The 14349-nt window shown below is 34.9% G+C and overlaps 1 protein-coding gene across 6 annotated transcripts in view; it reads right to left on the reverse strand.

Moving 5' to 3' along the window:
- Positions 1 to 14349, reverse strand: part of AKAP9 (A-kinase anchoring protein 9) — a 103071-nt gene that overhangs the window by 22803 nt on the left and 65919 nt on the right. For 4 of the 6 annotated variants that reach the window (XR_011005607.1, XM_068211177.1, XM_068211199.1 and 1 more), the window contains 8 exons: positions 10627 to 10789; positions 7636 to 7848; positions 6404 to 6442; positions 4973 to 5205; positions 4222 to 4341; positions 1012 to 1188; positions 799 to 903; positions 234 to 386 (listed from right to left, as the gene is read on the reverse strand). Coding sequence is in view for 5 of the 6 variants with exons in the window: in XM_068211177.1 (XP_068067278.1) it covers positions 234 to 386; positions 799 to 903; positions 1012 to 1188; positions 4222 to 4341; positions 4973 to 5205; positions 6404 to 6442; positions 7636 to 7848; positions 10627 to 10789 (1203 nt within the window). In the remaining variant the exon portion in view is untranslated. Of the gene's footprint in view, positions 1 to 233; positions 387 to 798; positions 904 to 1011; positions 1189 to 4221; positions 4342 to 4972; positions 5206 to 6403; positions 6443 to 7635; positions 7849 to 10626; positions 10790 to 12706; positions 13097 to 14349 lie in introns of those variants that run through there. The other 2 variants (XM_068211214.1, XM_068211183.1) reach the window with 2 other exon arrangements.

Genomic DNA, 14349 nt, shown 5'->3' on the forward strand with positions numbered 1-14349 from the left:
ATGTTAAATTCATACATAGCATTTTCTGCATATTCTTGTATGAGTATTTCAAGTGTGGGAATTAAAATATACAAATTTCATGGAACGACAAGTAATCATATGAGCTTTTTAATATTTTGGCAAGTTGAATGGTGGAATGCTTGAGAAAGAATTTGATATCTTGGCATTTTCAAAGAACTTACTTCTGTGGAGGAAGACGACTAAGTCTTTAAGCTTATCTGTTGCACAGTTACCTTAAATAATTTGTTCTCTTGTTCAAGTTCCTGCAAGTGTGTAGTGGACTCCTTTTGCTGAATTTCTAGCTGCATGTGCAATTGCTGAACTTCTTCATTTTTATTTTCTAGCTCCTCTCGAAACTGCTCCAATTGTTCCTCAAGGTTTGTGACCTATGTTTCCAACAAAAGGAGCAGGAAAAGGAGTAGGAAGCCATACCAAAAATTAAATGCTATAAATTTCAAATACAATGTCTACAGTAAACTGGTTGGCTATGCACAAACAAAAGAATGGGTACTTGGTGACATTCTGAGTCCTTAAACTGAATGGAATTTTAAGCACCACTAAAAAAATCAGTTTTCCTTAATTGGGCTGAATTTTTATTTTAGAAACACTCTTACAAGTCATAAATATTAATACAGAACAAATATCATGGATCATGAAAGAATTTCAAAGGGATTTGGACTTCTGTCTCTCTAACTGTAAAACATTAATCTGTATAGTTCACTAAGCTCAACCAAAAAGCAAAAATTGACAAAAACTAAAATCTAAGTGGAAAGATGGAAATTTTCACAGGTATTTTACCTCCTTTTCCTTTCTGTCCACAGCTTCTCGTTCAGCTTGCAGTTGTACTTCAAGAGGTAACTCTCCCTTTACTATGATGGTGCCAAACTGTTTCCTTTCCTCCACCTATAAATAGAAATAATACTAATAGTTATCAAATTAAAAAATACACTATTTTGGTCTCAAGAACATAAGAAAGCAGCAAATCCTTGATAAATTTCAACCAAGCAATACCTTTTGCAAGTGGTCTGCACTGATGATTAAGGCTTGTTCCAGTTCTCTTATCCTGCATTCTAGCTTCTCAATTTCTTCATTTCGTTCTTGTATATCTCTCTGAAGCTGCTCCTTAGAGAGCAAAAGCTCACTGCATTTGTCTGTTTTTTCTTTGAGATTATTTGTTAACTGTTCAACCTGATGACAAGATAGCAAGATTATTATATTGTACTGCACTGGAAGGGTTGGCTAGCAATAGCAACACCATATATTTCTGATAGAAAGAAAATGTTCCTCTTTTTCTCCCATAACAAAATTCCTACTCTTTAGGTGAAACAGAACATACAGTCAGAATACTGTAGTACTACATCCAACAAATAAAAACAGCATTATTTAAGAAGTGGTATGTTCTGTGCCACATCGCCTACTCTCTAGATCTCATCTTGTCCTTCTGAAGCCTTCAGACTCTGTAGTCAGTTAAAAGCAACCAGCACAACATCCCTATGCAGCCCACTAAAATGATGCCTTTAACACCTGTGGATGGAATGTCTTGACCCTATGGTCAAGAAGCTATTTGCCTCAGAGGAAAATCATAGTTCTAAAAATCTGTGACAAAATTATTCAGAAGAAGGAGCTGATTAGTGACATACAGGAATAGCCTAAAAGTCACTGGATCTTTAACATTGAAGAGAATAGCTACACTTAAATCACAAAAGACAGGAAGCTTTGTTTTCTTGCTATGTCCCTTAAATGGGACCAAACAGATGTCATGGATGTAATAAATTCACCTTCTATGGGGGATTAAACAGCCAAATCAAACATTCTGAATCTCAGTAGGTCAGATGTATGTATCTCAGAAGCAACGTATTAAAAGGTTAACTAAAGTAGCAGAGATAGTAATATCTATCAATTTCTAGTTGTATTTCAGAAATTATTAATTGAAATTACAGATAAGAAAGATGATAACAAATCCATAGTATGATGTACAGAGATAAGACCTGAGTTATTGAGCAAGAGAGAGGGAAAGTAATCTTTGTCCCACTCAAGAAACTGATTTCAGTATTTACAATTAGGAAGTTACGATGTAGCCAAAAGGTAGAAGACTCAAAGCATTTCAAGAGATAGGAGAGAAGAGGACCAGAACATAAAGCTGACAGGATGGTATTATTGACGTTATCCATCCATGAGTAACATCACAGTCTGAAGTGACCTCAGAAAAGTCCTGAGAGAGAAATGGAAAAATAAAAATCAAGTCTGGAGCAGACTCTATGACAGCCCTCCCTGGAATAAGTTGACAAAGCTGAAACAACAGTAAGAAACAAATTTAGTTATCAAATGAAAATGGTCATGGCACTCCCTCAAAGCAGAAGAAATACGCAACTATGAAAAATAGAACAGCTCTCCCAAAAGCATGATAAATAATGAAAATATGTATATTTACAAAATATTTCAAGGAACACTGCGACATCAAAATACACTATATAGTAACAATATGTACTGCATTTGATAAGATAAATGTAAGTCGAATACTTTATTGAGAATCCCATCTATAATTTCTAGCATATCACATTTAACATCACCTGTATCTAAACCGGCTCCTAGATCTGTGGTGCTTGCAGACATTCTTACTGTCTTTCTACCTACTAAAAAAGTTCTAATTTAAAAACATCAAGTACAAATCTCAAAATTTTAATCACAGTTAAAGCACGTGTTTATAATATGTTTTCAATTTCCATTATAGCATATCTGCCACCCTAAGAGTGTACACATATGTGTACATGTACTTATAAATCAGGATGATTTTTATATATAGATTCTGAAAAAATAGGACAATTTTTATTAAGCTATCAAATTTGAACTCTTCTTGGGAGAATTTTTTAATGTGAGAATTTTAACCAGGAGTTCCATGGATATGCTATCCATGCCAAAAACAATAAACAGACATGTAACAAAATGAACTGTAAATGAACATCCTGGATTCAGGAAAATTCATTGTGCTAGAGCCACCTCCATCTGTGTAAAATGTCAGCAGCAGAGGAATGTGCACATTCTTTGCAACAGAAGAAAACAGATGTAGAATTGCTCTGTATGTTTTGTTTAACATATACCCAGCTAACTCCAGATGATTCATTCTTCACAGAGGCTGATGACAACCATATCCCATAGTACTGACTGAACACTGTCACATTTCATACAAACCTTTATACTAAAATATATTTAGAAACCCGATGAAACACAGTTTTGCAAATTCCAAATAGATAAGTACTCTGACGCGCTCATCTCACATATAGCAATTTATGTCCTGTTACTGTCTGTGGTCCTAAACTATAACCTAGAATCATAAAATGGTTTTGGTTGGAAGGGACCTTAAAGGTCACCTAGTTCCAACACATCTGCCACAGGCAGGAACACCTTCCACTATGTCATATAATACAGAATACTAAATATTGCTAATATTTAAGAATTGAATGACAACAAATTAACTACTCCAGTAAGACCTTTGATTTGAAAATGACAGTCTAACGTAAAAGAGGGCATTTTAATGCTGAATATCAAGCAAGAAAATAATGCAAAAGTATCAGCCTTGATCAAAAAGCAGGACACAAGAAAACCCACAAAAAATAATATGTAATTTAATTGACTAACAGTTCATCAAACAAAGTCAGCAAAAGCATTATAATAGATAGCATTTCCACTGCCACCACTTGATTTTGCTGAGTCTAAAGAGTTTTCTGTGATTCCCTTGACCTGCTGTTCTACAGTCACTACATTTGTTTCAGTGCCAACAGACTTTCAGTGGGGAGGTTCAGGTGTACACACAGAGTGCTACAACATCTCAGATGTTAAACCTCAGTTATTCAATTCCCTCAGTGGTGTACCTGTGCTATAAAAACAGGATGTCAAAAAAAAACCATAAGAACATGTAAACTTGCTATAATAGTCTTGAATGATTCCACAAACTTTTGAGAACAGTGGGTTTTCTAAGTTACAGGAGTGAGCCTTATTGAAAATCAAGAAGTTTCTGTATGTCTGCTATTAACACTAAACAGCCTAAAAAAAACCCCCAAAACACAGTTCCACAAGTTTCCTGCAACACCTTCATCTCAGGGCATTTACTTTCCTGGCTTGCAAATGGATGCAGATTAGGTGCACCATAAAATAGCTTCATTATTATATCTGCTGTCAATGTGTCATTTATGTCCATTGAGTACAAGTAACAAAATGTGTTACCTCTCTGGTTTGATGTTCATTGACAGGCTGACTCCTTTGAGGAATCTTAAGCTGTTGTTCCAGCTTCTGTATCTCTTGCTGGAATACATCCCTCTCATGCTCTCGGTCAATTGCTTGCTCCTGAAAGTTAAGAAATTATGTGGATCCACCATTTGATTTAAAAACCATCCAAATTGAGTGTCATCACTTCTAACTTGCATTAATGTGAGGCTGGTAGCAGTAATATCAGTATTTATAAGATAGCAGAACCTATTGCAGATACCATTAACATCTTTATAATTTGGGGCAATAAATTTCATATTTTTAATCAAAAAATTAGCACAGCAGAGACACGTCAAGTAATATTTCACAAAAATTGCAGGTTTGTTTCTTCTGTTCCAGGTACACAACACAAATGACAGTAAGCAAATATTTTATGATTTCCTCTCTACTGTTTGTCTTTAATGTAGAATAAATAGAAATTAAAAATAGAAATTAACTCTGGGTTAATATTATGAAAAGCTATCAGAAAAGAAGAACAGTAAATTGCTTAAAATACAGAGCTGTCCTAAGCAAACACTTCCAATTAATTTTCAACTTTTAAAATGTTATTAAATTCTTGGGCTGGAACCTATAACATGGCCGATGTTTGCTATCATCTACCTATGTTTGCTCAAAATCTGAAAAAAAATAAGCATTTCTCCCTGAACCAAACTTCAGTAGCAGTGCCACCCAACCCATCTTCATGATAGCTGCCTTTTACCATACTTACATCTAGAAATTTTCTTGTTTTCTCCAGTTGCTTCTCCAAGGCCTGGTTTTGCTGTCTTAAGTCCATTAGTTCTGCATTTTTCTCTTGTTCTAGCTCTATGAAACGACTGACTTGTTCTTCCAAATCTATTTCCAAGACTTTAACTTGCTTCTGAAGGTCATCATACTCTTTTTCAGCTTGACGTTGTACTTCAATTTTTTCCTTCATTAGCTTTTCTGTTTCCTCCAGTAATTCTGAGTATAATAAAAGCATCACTAGTTTTAAATACGAATAGTAAGCAATGTTATGAAGCAAAACCACTCCCCAAGGCATCCATGCTGTAATCTGCAGAAGGATGTGAACTGGCTTGGGTTTTTACTATTTTTATTTTTTTAAAAATATATTTTCTTCTGAGAGATAATCATGATACTGACTGAATCAAATTCGTACTAAAATTACTATTCTTTAGGTAGTCTTCAAAGGACTGTTACCGAAGTTGTACCAGAGCACTCCCCTGTTTAAGTTTCATATCAATTAAAAGGCCTTTGTACAATTAGAAAGAAAAGAAAATGTATGGGGTCAAACCACAGCTGGAGTCAGCACAGGAGTTAACAGTGATGCACAGAAAACCCAACCCTCTTCTCATCCCCATTGCCAGTAAAATCAATCCACACCCAGGTTTCATTATTTAATGTGATACATATAAATAATTTGAGGGAAATACTGAAAGACTTAGCGAGATTGCTGGGCAGACAGAGAGGAAAATTACTGACCTGCAACTGGAGCTTGCAAAATCAGTGACTGCATGAATGCCCAATTTTGAGTCATCATGGAAAAGCCAGCAAGCACATATATAGGAAAGCCCCAAACCACTCTAAGACTCTTAAGCCACAGCCCACTGAAGTGCCTATTAAATAACTATACAAACCCCTCCAGGCAAAACCCAAACGGCAAAGTGCACTTACTTTTGGAGAATCTTAAAAATAGGATTGATATTTAGACAGAAACAATAAAATTTACGTTCACTAGAGAAGAAAGATCCTTCAGGCACCATCATCTTACATCTTATTTAACCAATTCTCATTTCTAGGTAACCATCATATAGAAATATAATAAGATGTTTAATTATCACAGTGAATGACTCAGCTGTATTTGGAAATAAAAAGAAATAAAAGACTACAAAAATATCTCTCAAATACCATCTAAATAACTGTAATTCTTAGGTGAATAAGATGATGGTTATTGATGAATTTGCTTATTATGTTTAGAAATTATAAGAAATGTTGTTAGCAAAATGTAGAACTGAGTATGAAATACAACATCAAAGCTGCAGGCCAGTAAGAATTACAAGTAACGTCAGTAAGCCAAAAGCCCAATAATCCTGATTAACAGTGTCAGTACGTGTAAGTCTTCCACCCAGTTACAGATTGGCCATGCAACATACAAACACACCTGCTTGGGAAGCTGCATCGATTGCAGCATCTACTAGGCCTAGGAGAATAGAGAGAGAGAAAACAAAAAAAAGAAGCAAAGTAATTCACATGCCAGCTATAGTTTTCTTGTGGTGCAAAAATGTAAGAGAAAATGAAGCCAAAGATAGATGTGGCATTTAATGACAAAGTTGTTGAGATAACTTAGGGAATGTGACAAGTTATTCTGGTATGCATAAGTACCTACACATATTTATAGAATTGTTTATCCTTACAGCTCTTAAATATGAAAATAACTTTAATATATTTAGAAGCCTAAACCTTACAAAAAATAACTAAAGTGGAATCATAGACAAGGATCTTCTTTATTACAGAGTAGGAAGCAGCAGGTTGTTATTAAAATTTCGTTGTTACAGAAAATTGCAGGAAATTGCAAATACACAAGATGTGCAATCTATAAAAATGGTAATATTATATACTGGAATAGACTTCTAGAAATTAGGTAAAATGATTACTTAATCCTGCTATTTAATGTAAGCTGCAATCCTTGAAAAATCAGTTACTTCTTACAACACTACTGTTGTAATTATCTTCCCCTCTCAAACATGAAATATTAATTTCAGTTATTAGTTTAAGGAAGAATTAAAAGACACTTTTACTTTATGAAGATAAATGCTTTTTTTGAGTAAGCAGTTAGTTAGATTACATTGACAGGATATATATCTGAAATTTTCACCATCAGGGCTGAAAGTTTTCATTACTGGTAGATAAAAGGCTTTCCTTATCATGCAACTGTTGTGCTATTCTTCCCTGAAAGAGGAATTTATTAGAAAAATTTATCTTCTGTGACTAAAATAAATACAGCTGTCACATATAGTGCAATCATGTTCTGGTAGGTATGCTTCCTAGTCTGTCTTTAAGTCTGGAAAGTATTTAGACAGTATTTTTATCCATTGTTGCTACTCCATCTCCAGTGGTAATCTAAATAAAAGCAGATTTTTGGAGATAAAGCCTTTTCTGGCTTAAAGAACAACGTAATTTCTCAACACTTTTAAAAATTCAGTCATTTCTTGTTTAAAAATCAAGAAAAGTTATCATGCTAACATTAGGCAACAGGTGTGAAAATATCACAATTTGCCCTATCACACTTTATTAATGATCACAAAGGCAATGGGGAGAAGCCTTTGCCAAGATTACTACTGGTTTTTTGCAAGTGTAAGCAAATCTCATAGAAAGATTGTGATGAATACATACGCTGCTCTACTGGCCCCGCCTCTGCTCTCATGGCATCCTTCTGTCTGGAGAGTAATTCCTTTTCTTCCTGGACCTGCTGCTGTTCAGCCTCTAACTCCTGCAATTTGTTACCTGTACACAGCAGCTCTTGCTCTAGATGGTCAATTACATCTATTTTTTCCTGGAGCTGTTTTTCCAGAAACGCTTTCTCATCTGCATAACCATCAATGAGGCCTGTAAAACATCAGTTTGGAGGCAGATTTAATAGACAATCAAAACCAATTTTTTTCTTGTTGAAGTCACTATTGTATTCTGATATGCATGCACATGTATGTTAGATGCTCAACACCTGACAATTTCTACTCCTGTCCTTGCTATCTTATCATGATGAATAAACTACATGAAAGACACTGGAACACCAAATATAGCTCTTAATTTTTACTCAGCACAAAACCTCTGGAGCAAACAGGAACTCCAAAGCCAAGGAAAAATATGTATGTAATAAAACAGGAGAATTAAGGAATTTAAATAAATTCAGTATAAATCACTATAAATCCCATCTTGAGTCAGTATTAAAATGAATTTTACCCTGTTTTGAGAATGTATAAAAACTAAAGGTATTTACATTTATTAACCATGTAGACCTATCTTTTCTTTCCATATTTGAATTCACAGAGAACACATCGGACTGGACATACAGGAAAGGATATTGAAACAGAAAATACTAGATAAGTAACATAATTTATCACAATTCAAAATTTGGAGACAATACAAGCTCCAGTGGTTATTCCCACCATATCAGATGCTGTTCACAATGAATACTTAATAGATTTGAAGTTGAGAGGGCATTCCCAGGTTAAATGGAATGCACACTCACACAAAACAGTTATGAAGTGTGCTAAAATCACACGTTGTGGTATTTACTTCCGCCAGGTTTGGTTTTTTTTGAGACGCAATGAAAATTGTCAGAGTTCAGTGAACAAATTTGCATTAGCTTTTCCATCACATCAGATAAGTCATATCTGACACCACTAAAACACAAGAGGTTCAAAAATGTCTCAGCTGCAGTAGTTTTTGTGATAAGAAAGAAATGATCACAAATGACACATTTAATCTCAAGAGAAGACAGAGTACCATCAGATTTATAATGAACTAAGACATTGTTCTGCATACCTACCTAAGGAATTTGATAAAAGAATGTAGTTTGTCAGAGTATGCACACAACTCCATTCAATGGGCAGAAATCAAATAAAAACGAGTTCTGTGACATCTTTGTTTTGTCATATCAACACCAACAAAAAAAGGTGCCAGTCATTTAAAAGTGCATTAATTTCAAATGCACCTAACTTACAACTGTGCGATATATTTATCAAAGGCTAACACTAACATCTAATTCTCTCTTGTATTCTAGAACTGTTCACAAACCAAATCAACAAAACCATTCTGTCCTAATATATTACGCATTTTTACTTTATTACTGAAGATTTGTGAATAAAATTTGTATCAAGAGAAAATATTATCCTCCAAAGAAAGCAGCAACATATAGCTGCCTACGTTCTGAAATTCTTCAATATTAAACATTTTGTAACTCCACCTGTGTCACAATATAAATTTGTAGGTCATTTGTATCTTGTGGAAGAGTTCTTCATATTTTTGCATGTTAAGATGTGTTCCAAACAATCTTTTTTCACTCCTAATTGAATCTTGAAAAAAAAAAAAAGTAGTAATGCCTATTTCAGATTTTAATTTATTCCCTCTGAAATAAATTTTCATCCTTTCTGGTTTTGCTAAAGCTACTGAAATGCTGCAGCCAGTACTGCTGTTGCTGACACACAATATTTATGCTGTATCAACTGACAGGCCACCAACTGTCCCTCACACCACATTTTAGCCACCTGGCTTAGAAACCTGCACTGCTTTTCAGCTTATGTGTGTCCCAGCTAATTAACAGCAGGTGAAATCATGTTAGATTATCTATCTTTGTAAAAAAAAGAGGAAGCCTGGCAGGGTAACATTCTCCAGGAGTAACATTTGACTACCAAACTTCACTCTATGCTCCCACTTTGAAACAGAGACATCTGCTGAGCTTCAAAGTGATCAAAAATATATTTCTGCTTCCTACTACAGAGATTCTATCTATAGAGATTTTTAGAGGTTTTTTTTGCATATTTTCCAGATGCTAATCAGATATAATGACAGAAATGTTGGGTAGCTACAAAACATTGAGCTATCAAAACAAGAGAACAAATAAAGTGTCTGTCAGATTTGAATGTATTTTCCTGATGTCAGTATAGATTATCAGATTCCCCCTGTTTTAAGATGCTATAATTTTTAATTGCCTCCTTAATGCAGTTGCAAATACACTTTTTAGAAGATCACTTCAAACACTGCAAATTGAAACATATCACCACCATGTAATTACATTCAGAATAAAGATTATGTGTCAAGGTCAAGAGGCAGCAGACACAAACTGAAATATGGGAAATTGCACTTCAACTCATGAAAGTAAGCTTGGCTTTTTTTTCCTTTCCCTCACTGATGCTGGTTGACCACTGGAAAAGCCACTCACAGAGGCTGTGGACATTCAACACCTGGCTGAACATGGTCCTAGGCGAGCTGCTCTACCTGATCTTGCTCCGAGCAAGGGGCGGGAATAGTTGATCTCCAGAGGTGCTTTCCAGCCACAAGTATTTATGATTTTATGCTGTTAACATTTAAGCTTGTTTGCACAAACAAACATGTTATGATGAAATAAATTAATTTTGAGGATCCAAACACATACACAACCTATTAATATTGTCATGCATATTTTCAGACAGTAAGTGAATCTAAACTGGAAAACAGAATCACAGTGTGGTTGATGTTGGTAGGGACCTCCAGCGGTCATCATGTCCCTAACTATCCAGAAGGCTGATAACATTCCAAAATTTACAAAGAAATTGATCAAATTTGCAATTTCTTTACCCAAGTAAGTAGGTGAAAAGTTCAACAACTCACCAAAAAGCTACTCACCTTCAGCTTTACTAAGCTCCAAAGCCAACTGCTCTCTGGCTTTGGTTTCCTCATTGAGACGTTCTTGTAGCTCTTCCTGATACCTGATAAATTCTGTGGCCTCTTGCTGCTTCTTGAAGGACTCTCGCATGAGTTCTGTCTGAGTAATTTTAGCATGTTCAAGCTATCACAGGAAAAAAATTACAGAAATTAGATAAACACCTATTCTATCATTCCTATTTAATTCACAGTTGCTTTAAAGTGTGATGGGAAGCCTCAGATAACTTCACTAAACATTTGATAAAATCTTTATTGAACACTCATTTGCAGAGAACAAGATGAAGACTGACTTATGAAAGTCTAAGCAAACAGGCTTTGTCAGTACAGTGAACTCCATGAGCCACCTGGCTAAATCCGTGTCTTTGATCCGGTAACTCCGGATTTATGAGATTACACTAGATTCACCTTTGTTTACATGAGTTTTGCACTAAATACGAGTAAGCTACCACTCACCATACACTTAGAATGGCCAAAAAACATTGTATAAAACTGGTAGAATCCTTATTATAAATTGACTGAAATGGTGCTTCACCTCTTTTTCTCTTTAACATGAAGATTGATGAGAACACCAGGAAAATGTGAATTTTCAGAGTATTGCACATTTCAGCCAACAAGGGAGTAAAGCAATGCTTCTTCCAACAGTGTCAACCTAGCAGAATTACTAATGACTTTTTTTTATTCTTCTCCACTTCTCTGGTGGGTTAATATTTAACATCTACTGGCACAGATGCAGCACAGTTTCACTGTGCCACTCTCCTGAAGAACTGGAAAACCATGTCATGTGAAATTGCATATTTACAGTTTAGATGTATCCAAAATGATAATTTCAAAACTAATTAAAATTAGAATTACAAAAGGAGGACAATGTATAAAGATTAAACATTGTTCAAAGTTTTGATTACACAAAATGTTTTGATTACACAAAACGTATTTTCTGTTCCTTTGGTTTTTTGGGTTTTTTTTACTTTTTAATATTCTGGTTATTGGCAGATGCTTGAAAGATAGTAACATCTACAGTTTCTATATATTATTCTGTCTCTTGATTTTTTAAAATGTAAAAGCTTTTTCACTAAGTCCTGCTAAGATCGTGAATATGAGGAGTTTGCTTTAAAAGCTCAGAAAAATGGGTTAAGGAACATTAAATAGAACAGTGCACATAAAATTATCCACTTACACTTTGAAAAGAAAATCTGAATGATCAATACATTCTCTTTTATAACACATTGAATTTAAGTACTCAATTTCTTTTCTACAGCATTCCTTTTCAGACGGGCATCATTAACATGTTCATGTTAATTATTTATTCTGACAAGAGTTAAAGAAAGATCTAAATACTGCAACTATCTGCACTAGGCTTGAGACATTTTTAAAAATCACAGAGAACCCTTCCTTTATCCTTGTATTTTCAAGTGCTTAATGAAAGACCCACCTTGGATAAAAGGGAAACATATGATAGATTTACTCTACATAGACAACTGTAAAAGTGGCTTCCTGAAATGCATTAAATATTCTGGTTAAAACTCACAACAAAAATTATTCTCCAGCTTTTTTCAGTAATAACAACTCACAGTATTATTAAAAATATCACAGGGCAAAACCAAAAAGAAGTACAAACACATACATGATTTTTAAAGATCAACAATATCTCCACGGGATCATTGAAAGCAAGCTTCCAGCTTGTGCTAGTTACTGTTACTAGTCAGTGCACCAAAGTTAAAGGGAACAACTTTGACTGCAGTCTCTCCCCCACTGTGAGTTATTCTCAGTGAGAAAAATGAAATGCAATAAATAATACAGAAGTGCTTTAAAACAAGTTTTCAAATATCTGGAATTTAACATATTTCTGTGTCTGATAAATGTCTTGTGTTAGAAATGACCAGAGAATTGTATAATTAAGTGCCCACTTCAGAGCCCACTGAAAACTGACTAGGAAAAGGGCCTCTCAGCAGTACAATTTTAACAATAGAGACAAGTTTATATAATATTTCACTGCATACTCTTTTATTTAAGCTTAATTTCTTTTAAAAACTTGTATACTTACTGAATAGGGAGGTGTAGGCAATGAGATTTTAGAGACAACTTTCAAAATGTGCCCATTTTTTTTGTGGCTGAAGTGAAAAATTGAAGTATTTACAACTACAGAATTATTCTCATCCAAGTGTTCGGTGAAAGGAAAAGGATATGGCAAAGGCACACGAGATTCAACCTCATATGTATCTTCTTCTTGGCCTTCAGTCCACAAACCACTAAACAGATTAGATGCCCAGTAGGTGCGGTAAGAATCCATTCCAAAAAATATTGCTCTTGCTGTCTTCTTAACTGTCCCGTGGGTATTCTCCACTAGCTAGGCTGGCTTTAGAAATTTCTGACAGGAATTTGTAACAGAACATGTGTGTTTAACAGTCAGAAGACACATACCAGCACAGTCGGTGACAAACCTACTCAGAATCAGCAGGAAGCCTCAGATCACTTTTCAGCTGAATAATTCAGGGGTGGATTAATCCCAAAGAGGTACAGGAAAACTTCATATGGTCACTCCTAAAAAATCCTTCTTAGAGAAGTTTCACATGAAAAAGCAACAGAAATCTTCCAATAGCAACTGGCAAGTAATTTCCAAGGCAAGGAAGCAGAATTTTCTTCTATCTGCACAGGAACGCTGCAGCAGACAAGCAAGCTAAAAAAACTGAAACTAAAAATTTTCCAATTCCACTACAGCAAATGAAAGAAAAATACAGGTATGTCATTATTTGCATTCATCCTTGTTGCTGGAGTTAATTCAACAGGAAGAACTTTCTGAAGCTCTGCTAGTTTAAAGGCTTCCTGCTAGTATTTCCCAACTGAAAGAGTTCAGGGGAGTGGCCCAGTTTATTTACCTGTACATAACACCAGCAGGTGGAATTTGAATTAATACACCCACTATATGTCTTGCCTCAAGTTTCAAACTGCACTTCAGGTCTGAAAGTGTGTGTTCAGACAGGTCTCATAGTCACTTTGAAGATTTTGCCAGGTTTTCTCTGACTCTTTAAAGTTTATTTGAAGAAATGGGTACATGTCTGTATGCTAAACACAACTGATTGGAGGGAAAGGTTAAAATCTTTTCTGCCTGTAACCAGTTCTGGATTATGAAATATTGCAGACTAGAAAAAAAAAAGGATTCAGTTTCTGAATATTTAAAAATAATTTTCAAGTCACCTTTATATCCGTGGTATATACAAGAACTGTATATAACCCGATAAGTAGACATTGCAAAGCAGACAAGCTTGAATGCTTGTGAAGTCCTTTTACAGAACAGCCAGAGAGGTGTCAGTATTTATACTGTGAGAAAATGTGCAAACAGAAGGATTTTTTATTAACTTAAGAAAAAAAAAAAGGCAAACATATGTGATCATCAGGGATAAATCCATCTTTGTGTAGTAAGTATTAATGAAGAAAATGCGTCTGTATGTGTTTGAGCCATAACTCTTGCTGGTATTGGCAAAGTCTCAGCTACAAAGCTATGAAGGAAAATACTTTGACACTTTCAAATTGCAATGTACACAAACTAAAAGTAAAGCACACGATAAAAGCAGTTATGATTTGAACTGACCTAAGTATATTTCCTATTTCATTTACCAAGGAAATACTCCAGACAGCAACTAGCATCCCACTAGAGAAAGTACTCTGAAGCAAACTGCCTCTTTTCTG

Source organism: Anomalospiza imberbis, chromosome 1 (genome assembly GCF_031753505.1).
Source record: "Anomalospiza imberbis isolate Cuckoo-Finch-1a 21T00152 chromosome 1, ASM3175350v1, whole genome shotgun sequence".
NCBI classification, from domain to species: domain Eukaryota; kingdom Metazoa; phylum Chordata; class Aves; order Passeriformes; family Viduidae; genus Anomalospiza; species Anomalospiza imberbis.